At 49.6% G+C, this 18,212-nt stretch overlaps 2 protein-coding genes across 2 annotated transcripts in view; both read right to left on the bottom strand.

Annotated features, from left to right (window-relative positions):
• The window catches only part of LOC142416285 (uncharacterized), a 149,134-nt gene that overhangs the window by 103,659 nt on the left and 27,263 nt on the right, over nt 1-18,212 (bottom strand). Inside the window, exon 2 of the mRNA XM_075515707.1 lies at nt 3,115-3,254. Coding sequence (XP_075371822.1) covers nt 3,115-3,184 — 70 coding nt within the window. The 5' untranslated portion in view covers nt 3,185-3,254. The remainder of the gene's footprint in view (nt 1-3,114; nt 3,255-18,212) is intronic.
• The window catches only part of EXOC4 (exocyst complex component 4), a 558,486-nt gene that overhangs the window by 5,826 nt on the left and 534,448 nt on the right, over nt 1-18,212 (bottom strand). The window lies entirely within an intron of this gene.

Below are 18,212 nucleotides of genomic sequence, written 5' to 3' on the forward strand. Positions count from 1 at the left end.
TTTTTGGTTTAACGCATACCCAGCTGGGAATATAAAGCACTTTCCCTTCACAAAAATGGGAGACAATTATTTCAATTTCCTTCCCAGAGCTCTCTGTCGAGATCTCCCTTCCCTTTTCAATCCTCCGTAAGTGCTTTTCAGCTGAGATGTCTGGGGTGTCTTGGAGGCAGCTCAGCTGCTAACAGCAGATCACCATAAGCTCTTTTCCCAGCTGCCGCTTCTATTTTGGATCTACCCCTTTTCCCTAGCTTCGACCTTGATGCCCCTGTTCCCCCAGAAGGACTTGGAGGGAAGGCAACGGCAGTCCTTGACTCTGACTTCAGAATGGGTGGAAATTGTTCAACAGCTTCCCAGGGTAACCACAACCATATTACCACAAGAAAATCTCAACAAACGTTCAACAAGATGGAGAAGACCATTCACCAGCCCTCCCAAAATCACCCACCTCTTGGAGCTACTCAAGGCAGTGCAGACAGCTTTTCCCAGAAGACCTGCATTTTTGGCCCTGATCTGGAAAACATGCTCAAAATACCACTGGTATCAGAGGGACCTTTGCTACCTACCTCTCCACATCCCAAATCCCCAGAGAGCCTCCTCCATCCATGCCTGGCCCCTGGGAGTCTTGCTCACCCTGCACAATACTCCTGCCCTCCTTGGCATCCAGGGATAACGAGGAGAAAGACAAGCAGCAAGAGCTCCATGGGATTAAAAAGGGCAGGATGGTGCCCCTTTCTCTATAAAGGGGCAACCAGAGCCCATTCTGTGAGATGCTGAGCCAGGAGCTCAGCACCCTTCCAGAGGGGCCCAGCTTGGCAATGAAACCCAGGAGTGTTTGCTGCTTGGATCAGGTACCTGAAGCTGTCATTGGAAACATGTGATGTTAAGCATATTTGGATTGGTACCTTCTGGAGAAAATACCAACATAGACAGCTATATTAATCACAGGAGGATATGATTTTATTTGAAATTTTCCATGCACCTCCAAAATTACCACGTTTCATCAATCACAGGTTTGCCAGAGACATCTGTAAATGTTGATTTATTGCACTGTTCCCAGCTTTGAATTAAATAGCATTATAGTCAAGTATATTGGCTTAATTGACGGACAGGAACTTAATCAAGTTAATTTTGTAGCTGATGCCAAAGCTTCCATTAACTCCTTGTTGAATTTACTGAATTCAGTCCAGGTGGATTTATACCTTTAAAGCCTGGGGACTTGTTGCTGCAAAACAATTCGAAGAGGGAGGGCTCACTGGCTCCCACCCAGCCCCATGACAGTCCTGGGAGCTCTGGATTAGCTCTATAGGATGCTCAGAAGGAGACTCCCCCTCCTGTAGGACCCTGAGGCTAGAGACATGCTGTGGATCATGCTGTAGCTGCATGACGCTCTTCTCTGGGGTCCTTTTGTCTCCTGACTTTTGGCTCCGGCCCCTCCTCCCCAAAAGCTCTTTGTGGGCTTTCACAGGCAACAGGGAGCCAGGGAGGAGGCGAGCCCTTGTGCCATCTCGATTCTCTAAACAGTAGCAGGAGGCTTCAAGGCTTCCTTGAGGTCTTTTCTCTCATATCCTCTGTGTGGTGGCTTGTACCAGGTCTTGGAGATCAGAAGAGGAATCAGGAGGGGACATGTTTTCCCTTTCTCCCTGCCTGCCTCTGGAGAAGCTGAGGTGGAACAGTATTAGAGGCAGGACACTGAGCAGAGCCCTGATTTCCCCATAAACCCTAGCGCAGCAAGTCAGGTCCTGCCTGCCTTTTGGGGCCAGCTGAGATGCCCTGTTAGCCAGATGGTCCCAGCCTAAAAGGACCCTCTACAGAAGTTAAAGGCATCAGCATTACAGCTCCACCGTGACAGCATCTGTGTGTGTACCCAGAACATTAGCAGAAACAACTGCTTGGAAAAGGTCTTTTTCTCCCTGATGTGTCTCAGCATGACAGATTCACAGAATCATATAGGTTGGAAAAGACCTTTAAGATCATCGAGTCCAACCATAAACCTAACACTGCCAAGTCCCCCACTACACCATGTCCCTAAGCACCTCATCCAAACGTCCTTTAAATACCTCCAGGGATGGCGACTCAACCACTTCCCTGCGCAGCCTGTTCCAATGCTTGATAACCCTTTCAGTGAAGTAAAATTTCCTAATATCCAGTCTAAACCTCCCCTGGCGCAACTTGAGGCCATTTCCTCTTGTCCTATCACTTGTTACCTGGGAGAAGAGACCGACCCCACCTCTCTACACCCTCCTTTCAGGCAGTTGTAGAGAGCGATGAGGTCTCCCCTCAGCCTCCTTTTCTCCAGGCTGAACAACCCCAGGTCCCTCAGCCGCTCCCCATCAGCCTTGTGCTCCAGACCCTTCCCCAGCTCCGTTGCCCTTCTCTGGACACACTCCAGCCCCTCAATGTCTCTCTTGGAGTGAGGGGCCCAAAACTGAACACAGGATTCGAGGTGCGGCCTCACCAGTGCCGAGTACAGGGGCACGATCACTGCCCTAGTCCTGCTGGCCACACTATTTCTGATACAAGCCAGGATGCCATTGGCTTTCTTGGCCACCTGGGCACACTGCTGGCTCATATTCAGGCGGCTGTCAACAAACACCCCCAGGTCCTTTTCCACCAGGCAGCTTTCCAGCCACTCTTCCCCAAGCCTGTAGCATTGCATGGGGTTGTTGTGACCCAAGTGCAGGACCTTGCACTGAGCCTTGTTGAACCTCATACAATTGACCTTGGCCCATCGATCCAGCCTGTCCAGGTCCCTCTGCAGAGCCTTCCTACCCTCCAGCAGATCAACACTCCCACACAACTTGGTGTCATCTGCAAACTTACTGCGGGTGCACTCGATCCCCTCGTCCAGATCATTGATAAAGATATTAAACACAAGCGGCCCCAAAACTGAGCCCTGGGGAACCCCACTTGTGACCGGCCGCCAACTGGAGTAAACTCCATTCACGACCACTCTTTGGGCCCGGCCATCCAGCCAGTTCTTTACCCAGCGAAGAGTACACCCGTCCAAGCCATGAGCAGCCAGTTTCTCCAGGAGAATGCTGTGGGAAACCGTGTCAAAGGCTTGTAAAAATCACCCCCAGCTGCTGCATTCATGGTAGCCCACTTGTCACATACCTTCATGAACGGCCACAGCTCTATACTGCACCACAGCCACTGCCAGGGCAAGGATCTGGGCATACAACATTTTCCTTTTCCTTGGGAAGAAGCTCCTTCTTGGTTCCTGGATTCAGCACACAGCCTGGAGAGTCATTCATCTGCAGGAGAAAAGAGGCTTTAAGACATGCCATCTGAGTATGATGCTTCCACCTGCCTGCAGTAGCAAGGGAAGCTTTTCTCCAGCTACAAAAGCTCATCTTGGCTTAGGCAATTGGCATTAAAGTCCATAAATCCACTAAATCCTTCATCTTTTTGCTGATGCTGGCTACAGGGGAGAGCTCAGCTTTACTCCCCCAGCACCTTTCCCTAACAGCACCCTTCTTCAGACAACAACAACCTTAGGCAATTAAGCCTAAATGTGAATATTAGTGGTGTGATGAAAGAGGGAAGCATCTGCTGCATCAATTATGCAGGGAGGAAAGATCACCAGAAGATCACTGCAGACAGCAATCACCTGCACTCAAGTCTTTATTAGCCTGTTTTGTGACTAACCTTCAGGTTCCTAAATCCAGGATTAACTGCCTTGCATTTGCTACCCTTGGAGATCCAGCCCACCATTGTGGAACAGCCAAAGGGGGCTGAAAGCTCTGGTTACTGCCTATGGACGGTTTAGCAACTCCCCAAAATTGCTACAGAAGTCTCCCTCTGCGAAGCAGGGACTTCTCTCTACAAAGCAATAACTGCAGCAGAAGTGGTGTTGCCAGAAGGGTTTTTATTCTTTTGTAATGGGCAATAAAAAGTTCTTCTCCTGTTCTGAGCCTCACCTGCTCATCTTGGGCTGAGCAGATTTCACAGGGAGACATGGACTACTTCCAGGGTGGAAATTACAGACGTGGGGAAAAGACGAGCTCGATGACTTCATCCAGCCTAGCTCTTTGCCAGGGCTGGATCGTTCCTTCCAGTTAATGACACGCAACCTCAAAATTACATTGTGCTATAGATCAGGTCCCTTTTGGAAAACAAGGCTGAGTTCCTGTGCACAGTCTGGAACAACCCCACCTAAATGAGTTCCCAAACAAGCAAGATGAAGGTCAAGTGCCTGGAGCAGCCTGGTGTGCGTCTAGACTGCAGAGGCACCAGGGCTGTGGGCACCTTGCCCACCACGTAGCTACACCCATCTCTGAGACCCTCAGGACTTAAGTCCCCCTAATGTGCTTTTTGCTTCTTACTTTCCCTCTCTCTTCTCCTAATTGCTGGGTTTACCTGGATGTAATCGAGATCTCTGCTGTGCAGCAGTTAACCTGTGCTGTGTCCTTCCTTCGTAACTCCTGTCAAAACCTCTGTGCGGTGCTGCCATTAGTTGCTGTGGAGATGGCTTCAAAGGAAAAACACCAAAAATCTCCCAAACAAAAAAACCCAAACCAAGCAAATGTAGGCTTTTTAACAACAGGAGTAAACAAGCTCCTAGAAAATCAAGTAATGGAGAAATGCAGAGCTCAGACCCAAGAAAACTAGGTTTTACCCCCACCTCTTTTGCAAGAGTTGCGTTACAAGTTTTGGCAAGATCACCCCATCGCCGCTCCGATTCCAGCACACTTTTTGCAATGCCAACCTGGCAGCATCCCCTTTTCCCTTCCTGTTTAATCCTCAGCTCTGTAGAGCAGGGTCTGTCCTGGACTATACCAAACCCTTCATGGAGCAGGAAGGCAGCAAAACCTTTGACTGGGTTTCTGAGCTCTGTGTCAATGTTATTAAAAACATATGTCCCTCCAGAAATGTTCCTGCAGAGACCCTTATTTCAATGTTTTTCAAAAAGTGCCTCCTTCCATCCTCTCTCCTCCTCTTCCTCCCATCATTCACACCTCTACACTTCCTCCTGCCCAAAATACAATCCAAGTTAAAGATAATTTAGCTTGTAAATACAATGCACTGTTCTGAGAATTTCCATATCTAAAATAACACCAGAAATGCAATATAATATGTACTGAGATAGCTAATGTAGATACTTCGAGAGCACATGTCCATCACAACAGCTGGCACTGAAGCCTGCCCTAATGGTCTTACTGGTCTGTACAGGGAAGGCTCCCCAGTTCCTGCAAATGGCACCGTGACCAGCTCACCCAATCCTGCCCCCAAAATACCAGCTACTACAATGAGACAGAAGAAGATTCTCCAAAATGCTGATTTTCCTAAGTGCCTTGTGGATCCCTGGTGCCGTACCTGGGGCAGAGGAACCTGCATGTGTTAGCATGTCCACTGCCACGTGTCACCCCATGGGGTCCTGCCTGGCATCAAGGTCCTCTAGCACACACATCATCCCTGGAGGCCAACAGTGCTCATGGCCCTCGTTGCCTTTAGCACCGTCACTAATCCATCCCATCTAATTAAGAGAAGATAGGCAGTAAATTAACAAGCTTGAAACTCAGTGCCTTCAGAGTAGGTTTTTAAGTACCCTCTACCTTCAGCCATGAGGCTTGATGTTGGACTCAAGCTAAATCATACCTCCTGCCTTTCCAAATGTGACATTTTCTCCTCTCCCACCTCATCCTCTCCATTCCCACCTTAAATCAAGGATGAAATTTCCTTGCTGCTTGATTCTTTGGGATAGACTGAGCCCAAAACGCACGGAAAAAAATCATTCAGAAAAAGCTTAAATGCTAACAGAAATCTCCACTCCTCTTTGTAATTCCAAGGAAATACTGGTTTATTCTAAAAGGAGAATAAGCAAGTCCCTCTGTGACAAGGCATGTGCCAATGTCATCCTACAGCAGGTCTACTCCAGAGCATTGGCTTCCTTGCCCCACTGGCCAGACTGCTGACCCATGGGGCAGGGGTATGTACTGCTGTGGTGATGCCCTGAGAGCGATGTGGAGCCAGCAAGGGACAAAGGACAGAAGAGAAAGCACCTCTGAATCTTCAGCATTTGTTGCCCAAGTTCACACATATGCAGGAAATAAAAAAAGGCCTAAGCAACAAAACCTAAGTCACTTCAGGCAGCTAAGCCAAAGCACACTTTTTGCAGATAAATATTTGCCATGTGATTCTTTTGGTTTTCCAGCTCTGATATTGTTTAATGCTTCAGCACGGAACAAATCCAGTAAAAAATGCACATTAACATAGCAATAGAAAAACAGTCATATAAGGAATAAATCCTAGAAGACTCTGCAGAGGCAAAGAAAAAGCACAGTGAGCCCCAGGCCTCCAGTGAGTAAATGTTAACATCCGCAAATGCAAAGACCCTGCAGGTGTAGAAAGGCTCAAGCTCAGAACAGTCACACCTTGAATTCACATTGCAAAGGTGAGGAAAAGGATGCAAAAGGGTTTCATAATCCAAGTGCCACAAAGTAAAGAGATTTCCTGGCAGACATTAATTCATATATGCACGTGTGCATACATGTTGAACATTTACACGTTAAATTTTTGAACGTGTTGAATATTTCTAATTTTTATGACATGTATTTTTAAAATTTTAGTTACAGGTATGCTCTGCCTTCTAGCAGTGAGCTGCAGATGCTCAGCCGGGGTGAAAACCCACCCAACTCCTACTGCTGCGTTGCCAGCATGGGTCCTTGATGGGTGACTGCAGCACATCCAGATTACAGATGATCCCCAATTCAAGGGTGCTATTCTCTGACTTTGAAAGGAAAATGAGTCGTTTTCTCTCTTGTTGCTCCCCTTCCTGATTCCTTCCAAAATCCCACTGCATTTAAGAGTTCACCTGGGTATGAAATACCAGCCCTAGGCGAGAAAAGGCAGTGTGGGCCATTTATATCAGGGTGAAGAGCTGCTCTGCAGCTTCTAGACACTCACTCAACACCTCTCTCCATCCACAGCCCAGCAGTGGGCCAAGATCACACCTGGGTTTGTTCCTTCCATGTGCTCCATCTTTCAGGATATGATATTTTGGGTAATAAGGCTGATGGAGCACTGCCATCCGCTCTACCATCATCCAACTCAGGGCAGCTCAGTTCACTTAGAGCCACCAGCTCACGTAGGTGCCACCACAATGCTCATTATATACATTACATATTAGAAAACTTAATCCAGCAAGTCTTAGCCGATCTTGGCAGACACTGGCTGCCATCAGTCCCTGTCAAAGACCTCCTAAACCGCCACAGAGAGCTTTAGAGAAACCTGGTAGAAGCAGGGAAACAAACCCATAAACTTCAGGGGTTTTCAAGGAATCCCAGCAATTTCCTTGATCTTTTACTGCCCCCCGGTAAATAATTTATAGGGGCAACTTCTCCGGGTTTTACAGTTCCTTGAACAAATTGCCTCCAAACCCCATAAAGTTGATGGACCAGGTTCTCCCTTTACCTCACCTGGATCAGATGACAGAGCTGTGGGAAGCCTGGCAAGATACAAGAGAGTAAGAGAGGAAAAAAAGCAGGTCTTACATACTTGCAGTAGTGCCAGAGGCTGGGCTGTTCCCCTCCATTTATTCTTCTTGTGTATATGTTTGCAATAACTCTTCTTCCTTTTTTTTTCCCAACAAATTTTAGGATAAATAAATAATCCCTGTGAGCAAGGGCTGTCTAAAAGGGATGAGACCCAGTGGATTTGCAGTCTCATCTGGCTGGTGCCTGCCTCCCATTTGCCTGTGGCTCCAGCTGGAGCTCACACATCTCCTGCCCCAGGATCACCCATGCCAGATGCTGCTAACTCCATCCACCAAATAACTATTCCTGTTGCATACAGACACAAAAACTACATTACAGAGCTGCATCTGGGCATGCATGGCCTTCCCAGGGGACCCGTGCAGATCCACGTCCCAACACCCACCACTGTACCACAGCACACGTCACACAAGCAGACAGACCCTCTGCCTCACGACCTAGCAAAATCTTGAGAATTTCAGCCAAATCTGACCGAGGGAAGCAGGTCTCAAATGTTTTCATACGAGTCTCCTGACAACAGCCATCTGGACAGAGGAAAGATATCCTATTTGCAGCTAATTTTGCACGATATTTGGATGGGGAAAAACAAGGCACAGACTGCACCGACTAAAGCAAAGGACAGATTCAAACCATTGAATTTTGGTGGCAAGATGAAAAATAAAAACAAGGGCTCGAGGCTTAAGACATCAGCGAAGAGGCAAAGGATGGAGTAAATCCTAACAGCTCACAGAGGTGGAGAGGGAAGGTCACAACCACTGTCAGCTCCGAAAAGGTACCGACAGCTCATCCGAAGGCAGCATGTTGTCACCAATGTAAGGAAAACTCAGGATACAGGATACTCAGAAAAACTCAGGATGTGAAGATGCAATAGCTGGTGTCAATTAGAGGGTCTGTCCATTTTGCAAGCAAATGTGTTCATAATTTGCTGCCAGGGAAATGCCAGTTCTCTCCTTCAGCTTTGAAATGTTCACATGGAAAAGCCTGGTCGGGGCATTTCTGCAGCTCCACTCCTGTGATTAGGCACCATTTGCTGCAGGGGAGTTAAAGACATGTTCAAACCTCAAGGGAAATGGTAGATTTGGATAGCAGAAAAAATCTGGTTAAACACGGGTTGTTCCTCGCTTGACAGAAATAAGCCTCAGGGGGTCAAAAGTTTACAGTCTCTTTTTTAATGGAGTTAATAGATTTTTATGGTAATTGATTTCTCTCTAAATCCCTTGAATACAGAATTTAAGCTGTTTTTGTAAAGAAATATGAACGCATTGACTTGTTGGTAGCTGGAGGCACGCTTCTGAAATGCGTGGGAGTCTCCAAGAGCAGCCAGAGGGACCGATCCACAGGGAGGAGATGCTCCCTTTGCAAGCAGAGGTGCAAAACGGTACCAAAAAACAGAGTTCAAATCAAGTCCAAAGGGGCTGGGATTGTCCCCAGTCTTTTTGAAAGCCCCTTGGACACCTTCTCTCAGGCTAAACTAGGATTATGCTAAACCAGTCCAAACCGTTCAGAATTAATTACATGGATCAGGAACACTAACTCCGGCTGAACATACTCAGGTCCTTCAGCTGGTGTGAGCTGGGAATGGCCATGCCCACCCATTTCATGCCGTTCCCCTCGTGTGGGTGTTCACACCCCTTTGGGGCCATTTTCACGTACCATTTTCCATTTTCTGGAAGATCCCTTTCACTACAGTGACAGTGAAGTTTTGGCCACGTCACTAGGAAAGGAAAAATGGGATTTCCTAAATTCTTAAAAATACCAATAACTGATATCAAAACAACAAGACAGGACATCCAAACCAGGCTCCAACCAGCAGTCCTGTGGTCAGCAGAGATTTTGGTAGCTCCTAGGTGGTGCACGAATGTGTTTTGTCTTTCCTGCCCACCTGCTGATGCTTTGGGGTCTACATCCCCATCATTGAGTCAGTTGACTCAGCCCAGCACTCATAAGCAACTTTACAACACCATGAAAGCAAGCTACCATCTCCTGCAACTCTTATATGAACAGATAGCTGAAAAATCAGTGGGCCTTTGGTTCATCTGTCTCAGCATGACAGATGATTCCCATCTCAAGTTTCTCCTCCATACCATGCAACTCTCCTGCTCCAAGATCTTGGGTGCCAGATGCCACGTGTGCCTTGACCCCAGCACTGGGCTCTCCAGGGAGTCGGGGCAGGGTGCATTGCTGGGTGGCTCTGATTCCCGAGATCCCTAACATCAGATCGTCTAGTAGAAGGGGCTACCAAGAAGTGACCTGATTTTTGTTTGTCCCCAAAAGCAACCTGCGAGCCCTGCAGCAATAGGTGTTCCCTACCTAAGGCACCTCTGTCCCCCAGGACCATTCGCATCCCTGCCCAGGACATGCCGCATGGACCACTCAGGAGAGGAAAGAGCAGCAGGCTTGGGCTCAGAGCCAGGAGGTCCCTCGCTGGCACATGACGGTGCTAGCACCATGGAGCACACTATTGCAGCTGGACTCTCACTCTGGTTGCTGAGAGCAGGGACCAGGGCAGATGGATCCTCCAGAAACCCCCCTCCAGTCTCAGAGCTGCCACATGGCTTTCCAGACCCTATGTAGATAACACTTTGGATAATTTAAGCTCCATCTCCAGGACATGTTTGTATCTACACCTTCACCAGCTCTCCTGGAACAGGACCTGGAACCAGTGATGCAGGTTGGATCCAAGAACCTACTTCATTTCAGCTAAGAGAGGGACACAGGGATCCTCAGTGCACTAAGGAGAGCATTTTGCATAGCTCCCATGTTTTCCCCCTACTGCCGTAACATCTGGGCAACGCACAGCCCAATTCTGACCATTACCAGCTTGCCCAGGGCTAGTAGGTTGGGCAGAAGAGGGGAAGGAAGCTGAGCTCCCCAAAGAACCATGCTGAGTCCCTGGCATTCAGCCATCGTGCAGATTTGGTGGAGAAAGTGCGATGGTCCCTGCATGGCAAAGATGACCACAAACCCCCATAGGCTTCTGGCTGCAGTTCTCTCCATGAGGGGCTAACTGTGATTTTGCCCACATGACAACCATCCCTTGATGCCCCAGGTGGCTGCATTTGGCCGCATGTTCTTTTTAGACCAAAGATTGAATTCTGATCCAGCACCATCCTGGGTCAAAGTGTGCCCAAAATGAACATCCCAGAAGGAAGCCAGAAGAGCCAGGAAGAAGCTAGAGGAGCATGGGTTAGGGTATCCCTCATGTGGGTGCCCACACAGCAGAAGGTGTTGGCGGTGGTGCGGTGACGGTGTTGGAGGCAAGGAGTGGACAGCAAGGGGTGGCCAAGAGACCTCCTTGGAGGCCCAGCAAACATCACGTCCTCAGAGCTGCAGCTTCTCTCTGCTCCTGAAGATGCACTGATTCACCTTGTTCTCCTGGAGGACCTCCCTCTCAGCTCCAGGCAATTCTGCCATGAAATGGAAGAATTTTAAAGCAAGGAAACCTTTTCCAAGGAGCATTTTTACATGCATGCTGCAGCGTAGAGCCTGTTTAAACAGCAGTGTCAGCAATCATGAGAAACTGCTGCTCCTTGCAGAATGGGTAATGGCTTCCCTCCCTCTCTCAGAGCAAGAGCTTTGAGAAAGTGTTTTGTTGGGCCTTTTTTTTTTTTTTTAATAAATACCATTGATTTCCTGATTTAAAGGGGTTGCACTGCGTAGTAATGTTTAACAGAGATGATGGGGAAAGAAGGGGGGTAAATCTTGTGAGGCTGCTCAATAAAAGAAGATGAAGTGAGAGCTGGAGGAAGCCTATTTTCTGCTTCGGCACCCAGCTGAACGTGCTTGGTTTGTTCAAAGGCAGTGACCCACAAGGGTTGCTGGCCTCCCAGTCCCACCAACTCGAGGTTTAGACCCCAGAGCTGTTGTTTCCCCAGGAAACGTGGTGGGGAGATGCGGACATGTATAAAAGCAGCTGGATTAACATCTCAATAGGTCTCCTGAGAGCATGGCAAGGGTTGGCTACGACTCTCCTCCTGGGTGGGAGATGTGGCCTGGGGAGGTTTCTGCCCCATCCTTTCCCCATCCATCAGGCTCCAGCACAGCTCCAATATCCTCCTCCACAACTCCTGCAGTTGTTCACATCGGGGTCATACAACATGGAGCAAAGCACAGGTTAGGATCTGCTCAGATCTGATGGAAACAACCAGTTAAGGGCAAAACTTCATGGAGGAGAGACCTCCTTGGGTTTTTGGCCATTCCCCACTGGGGAGAGGGCAGCAAGGCCAATGAAAAGGTGACAAGTAGCTGGAGATAACTGGCAGGTGACACCTCTTCCCATGGTATGGGACAACTTGCAAAGTCATGTCCAGCTGGGGCTTGTTTTGCCATTTTCCAGTTCCTGCAGAAACTATCCAAGCGGCATCTGGGAGCACTGGATGGAGCATTTCAGCTTAGACGCACCAAGGAGAAAAGCAGAAAAATACCTTATGAGTCCTGGAAATGAAAGCTACACCCTCCTCTCCTTTCCTCCACACCATGGTGACTCCCCACACATCAGGTTTTCACATTAACAATAGTAAAAATACCTTCTTAGCTAAACTTAGAAACCTTTCCAAGCAGAAAGTTACAGTCAGATTGTGGTTGTGAAGACCGCCTCCAGCCAAGCTCTTTCTTCCTCTCCAAGAGACCCAGTTTGGGGAGGATTGACGTTTTTGCTTGTGTAGCTGTTGCAAACAGCAAAGGAGGGTTTGCTGCCACCCCTAATCTCTCCTTCTTGCAAGAAGTGCCAAGAGCACAGTGAAGGTTTGGGGTGGATAACTCCGAAGGAGAGTTTTGCTGGAGATCACTGCTCATCAGAGGTCTATGTGAAACAAATGGCTCTGCTTCAACCCCAGCGGCCTCCCCATCTGGCTTCTGATCTTAATACAGCCTTTGATAGCATCACCTGGGTGTGCACCAGCTGAGAAGCATCACAATGTGAATCCTACTTAAAAAATGAATAATACACTTGAAAGTGAAAAAGCTAAAGGAGAGGCAAGTAATAATGGTCAAACAGTCATTGGGTACATTCCCAGAAACAGGCAACACCTCAAGACCAACTTCAACTTCTTTCTGCCGCCTCCGTCCAGTTTAACGCTCAGCTTTGACACAAGTCACCCTGCTTCTGGCTGCGAGGCGAGGGGGGATCCCTCGCCACGTATGGCACGGAGACACGACCTGCCCACTGAACAGGTCTCACCTTTAAGGATATTTGCAGTTTCTTCACCCTACTGCCACCCGGGGCATTCGTGAGACGGTGCTCATTAATCTGTCTTCCCATAACGAAGGTGAATGGTCTGCCCTGCGGGATTATGTATCGACAGAGTCAAAGGCAATATTTCCAGGTGGGCAGGCGGATGTTACAGACAAGGAGATCAATAGATTGGGGGGGGGCGGGGGTGGAAAAAAAGGGTTAGGAAGTCGATTGATCAAGGGATTGACTGCTTGGCTGGCAGCCAGGTCTGCATTTCTCAGGTTACTCACACTCAGGCTGGATGTTTTCCAGGAGGTTATTCACATTGCAAAGTGCTCCTTAGCATGACTGAGGGAACTGGGAGCCAGGACAAAGACAACAAAGATCCCAGCCCGAGGTCCCGCATCCCCTGGGAGCCTCTTGGTTTTCTGGCAGGATAAATTCTCCAAGCTGATCCTCATTGCTGCTGGGCTGATGCCATTTCACTGCCTCCAGCCGATTTGCTTCGCTCTTGGCGGAACAAGGACCACGGCTGAGCATGGCAGAAGTGAGCAAGGGAAGAAGGGCTTGTGCATGGGACTTGCATGCCCCTGTCTCCTGCTCAGGACCCCCTGCAGGCAGCCTGACCCTGTCAATCTGCTCCTGCAACCCCATGCAACCCCACAGAGACTCCCCAGGACCTACAGCCTAAGTCTATGCCCCCTGCCCTGGTTAGGAGTCAACCTCAATGGGGTACAACAAGCCCACCATAAAAGATGACGCCTGGGAGCTACGCTTGTACAAAGCCTCCTATGATGAGGATGGGCCCTGAATCTCCCCTGTAGTCTCTTGAAATGATCGTGATGCAAATACCAGTTGCCCTCTTGTGTTGACAGTCCCTGCTGAAAGGGATGGAGCCACCATAAATCTCAGCCTCAGTTTCTACTGAGCAAGTGAAACCCTTCCCAATGCACCTTCCCATATTTCCCTGGCATTTTCATGCTGCTGAGGTGGTGCAACTAGATAGGCATCTTGGACTATTTTTGTCTCCCAGGTCCCATGTGCAACACTGGCTGAGTTGCTGGGGAATTGAAGCAAATGTGTTGTGACAGACAGACATCTCCCTAAACAGACAGCACTAGCATAATTTGCCATTTTACTATATGCCATTTTTTTTACCTCTCTACAAACTTGCCGTCTGGTGCGATCATATTTTATACCCACCATAAACTGGTGTTAATGGTTAAGGAAGAGAGGATTGGCTCCCCGTATCCATCTAGACAGGTTAGGCTTTTATGGACTGACTGTACGAGCCAAATCAGTTGATGAGGTGCTGAGGTGTATGCTGATGGGCAAGTTGTACAAACAGGAGGGATCAGGCCATGGCAGCAGTGAAACCTTCCCAGAAAGCACTTATCTGTGGCACAAAGTCACAGCTTGGCCCCTGCCCCAGGATGTCTTGGTGACTCTGGCCCCCTTGCACCATTCACTCCTCTAGGGCACTGCAGGATGCTCCCACCAAAGCTCCTGTGGATGCAGCTAAACCCATTTTGGATGTTTCTCTCTGTTCCTTGCACTATCCCAGAAGTTGCTGCTGTGTCTGTACTCCCTCAAGGCACAGGGGAAAGAGGATCTATGGACAAAGAGTTGGAAAGGCTGAGCCAGAGGCACCCACTCCCCAGCCAGGGCAAGAGCATCTTCCCCCAGGTGGGGCAAGAGCACCCAGTCCCCAGGCTGGAGCCCTCAGCAGCCAACCAATGGGATCCGTGGGAGGATTTGAACCCAAATCTCTCACTTTTTACATTAATTTCTTTATTGCTTTCCTTCCACTCAAAGGTGAGGCCCAAGATGAACACATCACCCACTTTTCACCACCACCTGCACCACCTCCCGGGCGCTGCAGCAAGCTCGAAACATCACTCATCCCAGCAAACAGTCACCCTCTGCAGCTACACTCATCCATCCTTTCCCTGCTTGCCTGACGGGCTTTCCCATTTACGCAGACCTGCACTGCCTGTTTGAGCAGCCCTGGTCCCTGCCAGCTAGGAAGTGGTCTCCCCAGGGGAAGTCCTTTTCCAAAGCACAGACCTGAACTGTCCCTGAATTATCTTTGCTCTGGCTCCCTCGGGCAGTGGTTGCAGGTCTGCTCCCCACCATGGCTGCAAAGCCTTGGGTGGTGACAGGGTGACCTTTCTTATAGGCAGGGGGACATCATGCCTGCATCATTGCCTGGGGCAGGGGTCCACGTGGCCAGACAAGGGAGTCAGAGATGTCCTGCTGCATTTCTCCTCTTTCCTTTGTCCTCTATCTGGAATGAGCAGGGTCAGAGGAACAAATCTGGCAGGGAGGCACTATTTGGGGCAGGAAGATCTGAGAACAGCTGAAACATGAGACAAGCCGTGCTTGGGAAAGCTAGGTGGAAAAAGCAGACAAGCTTTCATGCACATAAACCCTCATTCAGTCGTGAGCCCCAGTGCACCAATATTTAAGACCAGGGAGAGCTGACAGAGCTGCTCCAGTGAGAAACCCCTGAGCAGCTGCCATTCAAACAGCCTCCGGAGAGGAAATATCAGCCCAACAATTCCCAGTCCTGCACTGTATAAACATCACACCCTCAGCCAGGCTGAGAAAAGTGCCAGGACCTGCAGGTGAAGACATGTCCCCATATTCATGTGCCAACCCTTCAAACACAACCTCAAGCACCTCCTGACCCAACACATCTCCCCATGCACAACCTGACCTGATGCTGCCTGGGGCACTGGAGAAGAGCTGTCTGCAGAAGGGGCCACATTGCGGAAGCATCGGGGAGCCCAAACAGCATCATCCGTCCCCTTTCTGCTCCTCCTGACGCATGCAATAACGTGATGCACGGAGCAATTTCTGCAGACTCCATCCTACAAACCAACCTCTTTGTTAGAGCCACAAAGACTTTTCAGACACCCCATGAATCATCTGCCTAGTGGCTAATTTTCTTCACTCCCCAGAAGAAAGGCACTTTCTTGTAATTCGTGATTGCAAGCAGAAATTACATTATTTTGGGCCTACGATGGATAGCAGCCAAACGAAATTGTTAATCACCGCTGTTCCCTGCGAGACATCATTTCAGCATCTACAGGGGGAGGCGGGAATGGGTGGACCGATGCTGAAAGATCTCAGTCACTGTAACCACTGGTGCTACTGAGGAGTTGTGTGACTTGTTGCTGGGCTGGGAAAGGAGCAGACCCGGAATTCAGGGCTGCATGCACGTGGTTTGCATCTGAGCAGTCACTGCATTCACTGCAATGCTACAACCTTTGCAGACCCAGTCTGACCCAGCTGTAGGAAAGCAGAATCCCACCCTGAAGTATGTAACTTCTCCCCTTGAAATCATCCGACTTCCCCAGCCAGGAATGGCCCCAGACCAACCCTTTCTGCTGCTTCTCCCATAACCCGCTGAAATATTACTATCTGGAGTTATAACCTGTCCCAGGGGGGTCTGCTCCATTGTTGTTATAGCTTTGATCCAGGACTTGCTTTCAGCACTTGCTATTTTACCAGCATCCACCTCGCACAATCCAACTGAACAAGATTAGAAGAAAAATATAGCTCCTTATTCCACTGGTGGGAAGTTTACTAGGGCTAGATTCTGCCCATTGCAATGCTCAGACCTCCTGGGTGCATCAAAGGAGGCAACAGAAACTTGCTTCCTCCCAGAAAGCCTCAAAAAAACCCCAAAACAACCCACCATGTGCTGCACACGACAGCACTTCTTCACAACCTCTCCCTGCCTCCGAGACCAGCTGATGCCCCTGAGCCACCTCCCATCATGGCAAGTGCAAAGCCACCCCAAAATTCAGATTTCAGACAGGTTTGGGGCATCTCAGGCACTTCTGAGACAGCGGCAAGGGCTTTGCTTGTGCGATGCACCTGGAAGCTGGGAGGCAATTTGCAGCCCTGGGGGCTGCCGCCTCCTCGTCCTCCCCATCGCCCCCGGCCTGCTCTCAAGCCTTTCACGCCACGGTTCATTTAACTGCAACCCGAGAATGGGGAAAGCGAAAAAAACACAACGAAAAAAAATACAAAACCCGATACTTGGGCAGACGGACAGACGGACAGCTAGCTACAGGCAGCTGGTGCTGCTTACCTGGACAAAGCTGCCGTGCGTTGGCTTCTCTCCACGGGCGAGAGGGTCCAACGGCCCCAGAAACGGGCGTCCACGTCGGCTGGGCTGCAGTGAAACTCCCCGCACGCTTGGAAGAAGTTATGAGGCAGGAGGAGGGGCCGCTCCAGGCATCCCCCCCCTCCACCTCCGACTCCTTCTCTGTGGGCCGGCAGCTGGGACTGGGACGGCGGAAGGGAGGCTGGGACAGGGGATGCCACCCTGCACGATTTCGGCAGGAATGTGGGAGTGAAGAGGGGGGAGAAAGGGAGGGGAGAAAAAAAATCTTCATCTCGTCGGCACAAAATAATAATAAAATAACTAGGATGTTTGCAAAGGAAGGGGCTGGCTGGGGGAAAGGGTTGGGAAGGGGAGAGAAAGTCTCTGTTTCCAGGGGGCCAAAGGGTCTAGGCTGGTTATCAGCCCCTGGAGAGGATGTGAAACACCAGAAGTGGGGTGCAAAAATAATTTATAGTTCAAATACAGGGGGTCTGACACTGCTGTGTGGGTGCTGGGATGGTATGGAGGGGCATGAGTCAAGACATCTCAAATGAAATCGTGATTGCATTTTATTTGTCTCATCTCACAACACCACAGAGCTTTCTAAGAGATGGTCTCCTAGATGGAGGACATTAGCATTGATATTAACAGGCATCAAGAAACTGAGGCACAGGGCAGTGAAGGGAACACAGGTGTGTTTGGTGTCCAATTCCCAGGTTCGAACATCTGGGAAACGACCCCAAAAGGGACACAAGTGCCACACTTGCCTCCTTGGTGTGGGGACGGTAGCATGACCATGAAGCTCTGGGTGAGATGGGCAGACCCTCTTTGTGGGGCTGGGAACTGGTGAGACACTGGAGGATGAGGCCCCCTGCTACTGGGAGAGAGATCAGCCCCAAACAGGGTCACAGGAGCACATCTGACATCCCACCCTCACAGGAGCACAGGGACCCCCAGCTCCAACCACCTCCTGCACCCATCAAAGCCAGAGGAGCTGCACCCTACAGCAGCTCAGCAGCAGGGTGAAACCCTCCTCCAGCCACCCCTAGAGCTTACACCACACAAATAGAGGATATTTCAGCTCAGAAAAAACTCAGAGGAAGAACCAGGGACCCCACATCCCAAACAATAAGCAGTTTTGAGGCTCAAAGTAGGGGATCACTTGGCTCTTCTCCCCAGACCACTGGTTATTTTGCAGTGCCTGGGGTCCTGGGAACTCCAGACCTGATGAAGAGCAGGTCTCACCGCAGTAGGTCCTAACCATCCCTGCAGCTAGCAGTCCTCTGGCCAAGAGATAAACAGGACAAAAAGGTCAAAGACAGAAAGGAAGAGTGAAAGACAGGAGGCCCCAGGGTGAACAGGAGCACACTGGCTTGAGATGCAAAGTGCAAGTGAATCCCAGCCCCATCCTGACCCTGGAGGTCCAGGT

The sequence above is a fragment of the Mycteria americana genome, chromosome 1 (assembly GCF_035582795.1).
Source record: "Mycteria americana isolate JAX WOST 10 ecotype Jacksonville Zoo and Gardens chromosome 1, USCA_MyAme_1.0, whole genome shotgun sequence".
Classification (NCBI taxonomy): domain Eukaryota; kingdom Metazoa; phylum Chordata; class Aves; order Ciconiiformes; family Ciconiidae; genus Mycteria; species Mycteria americana.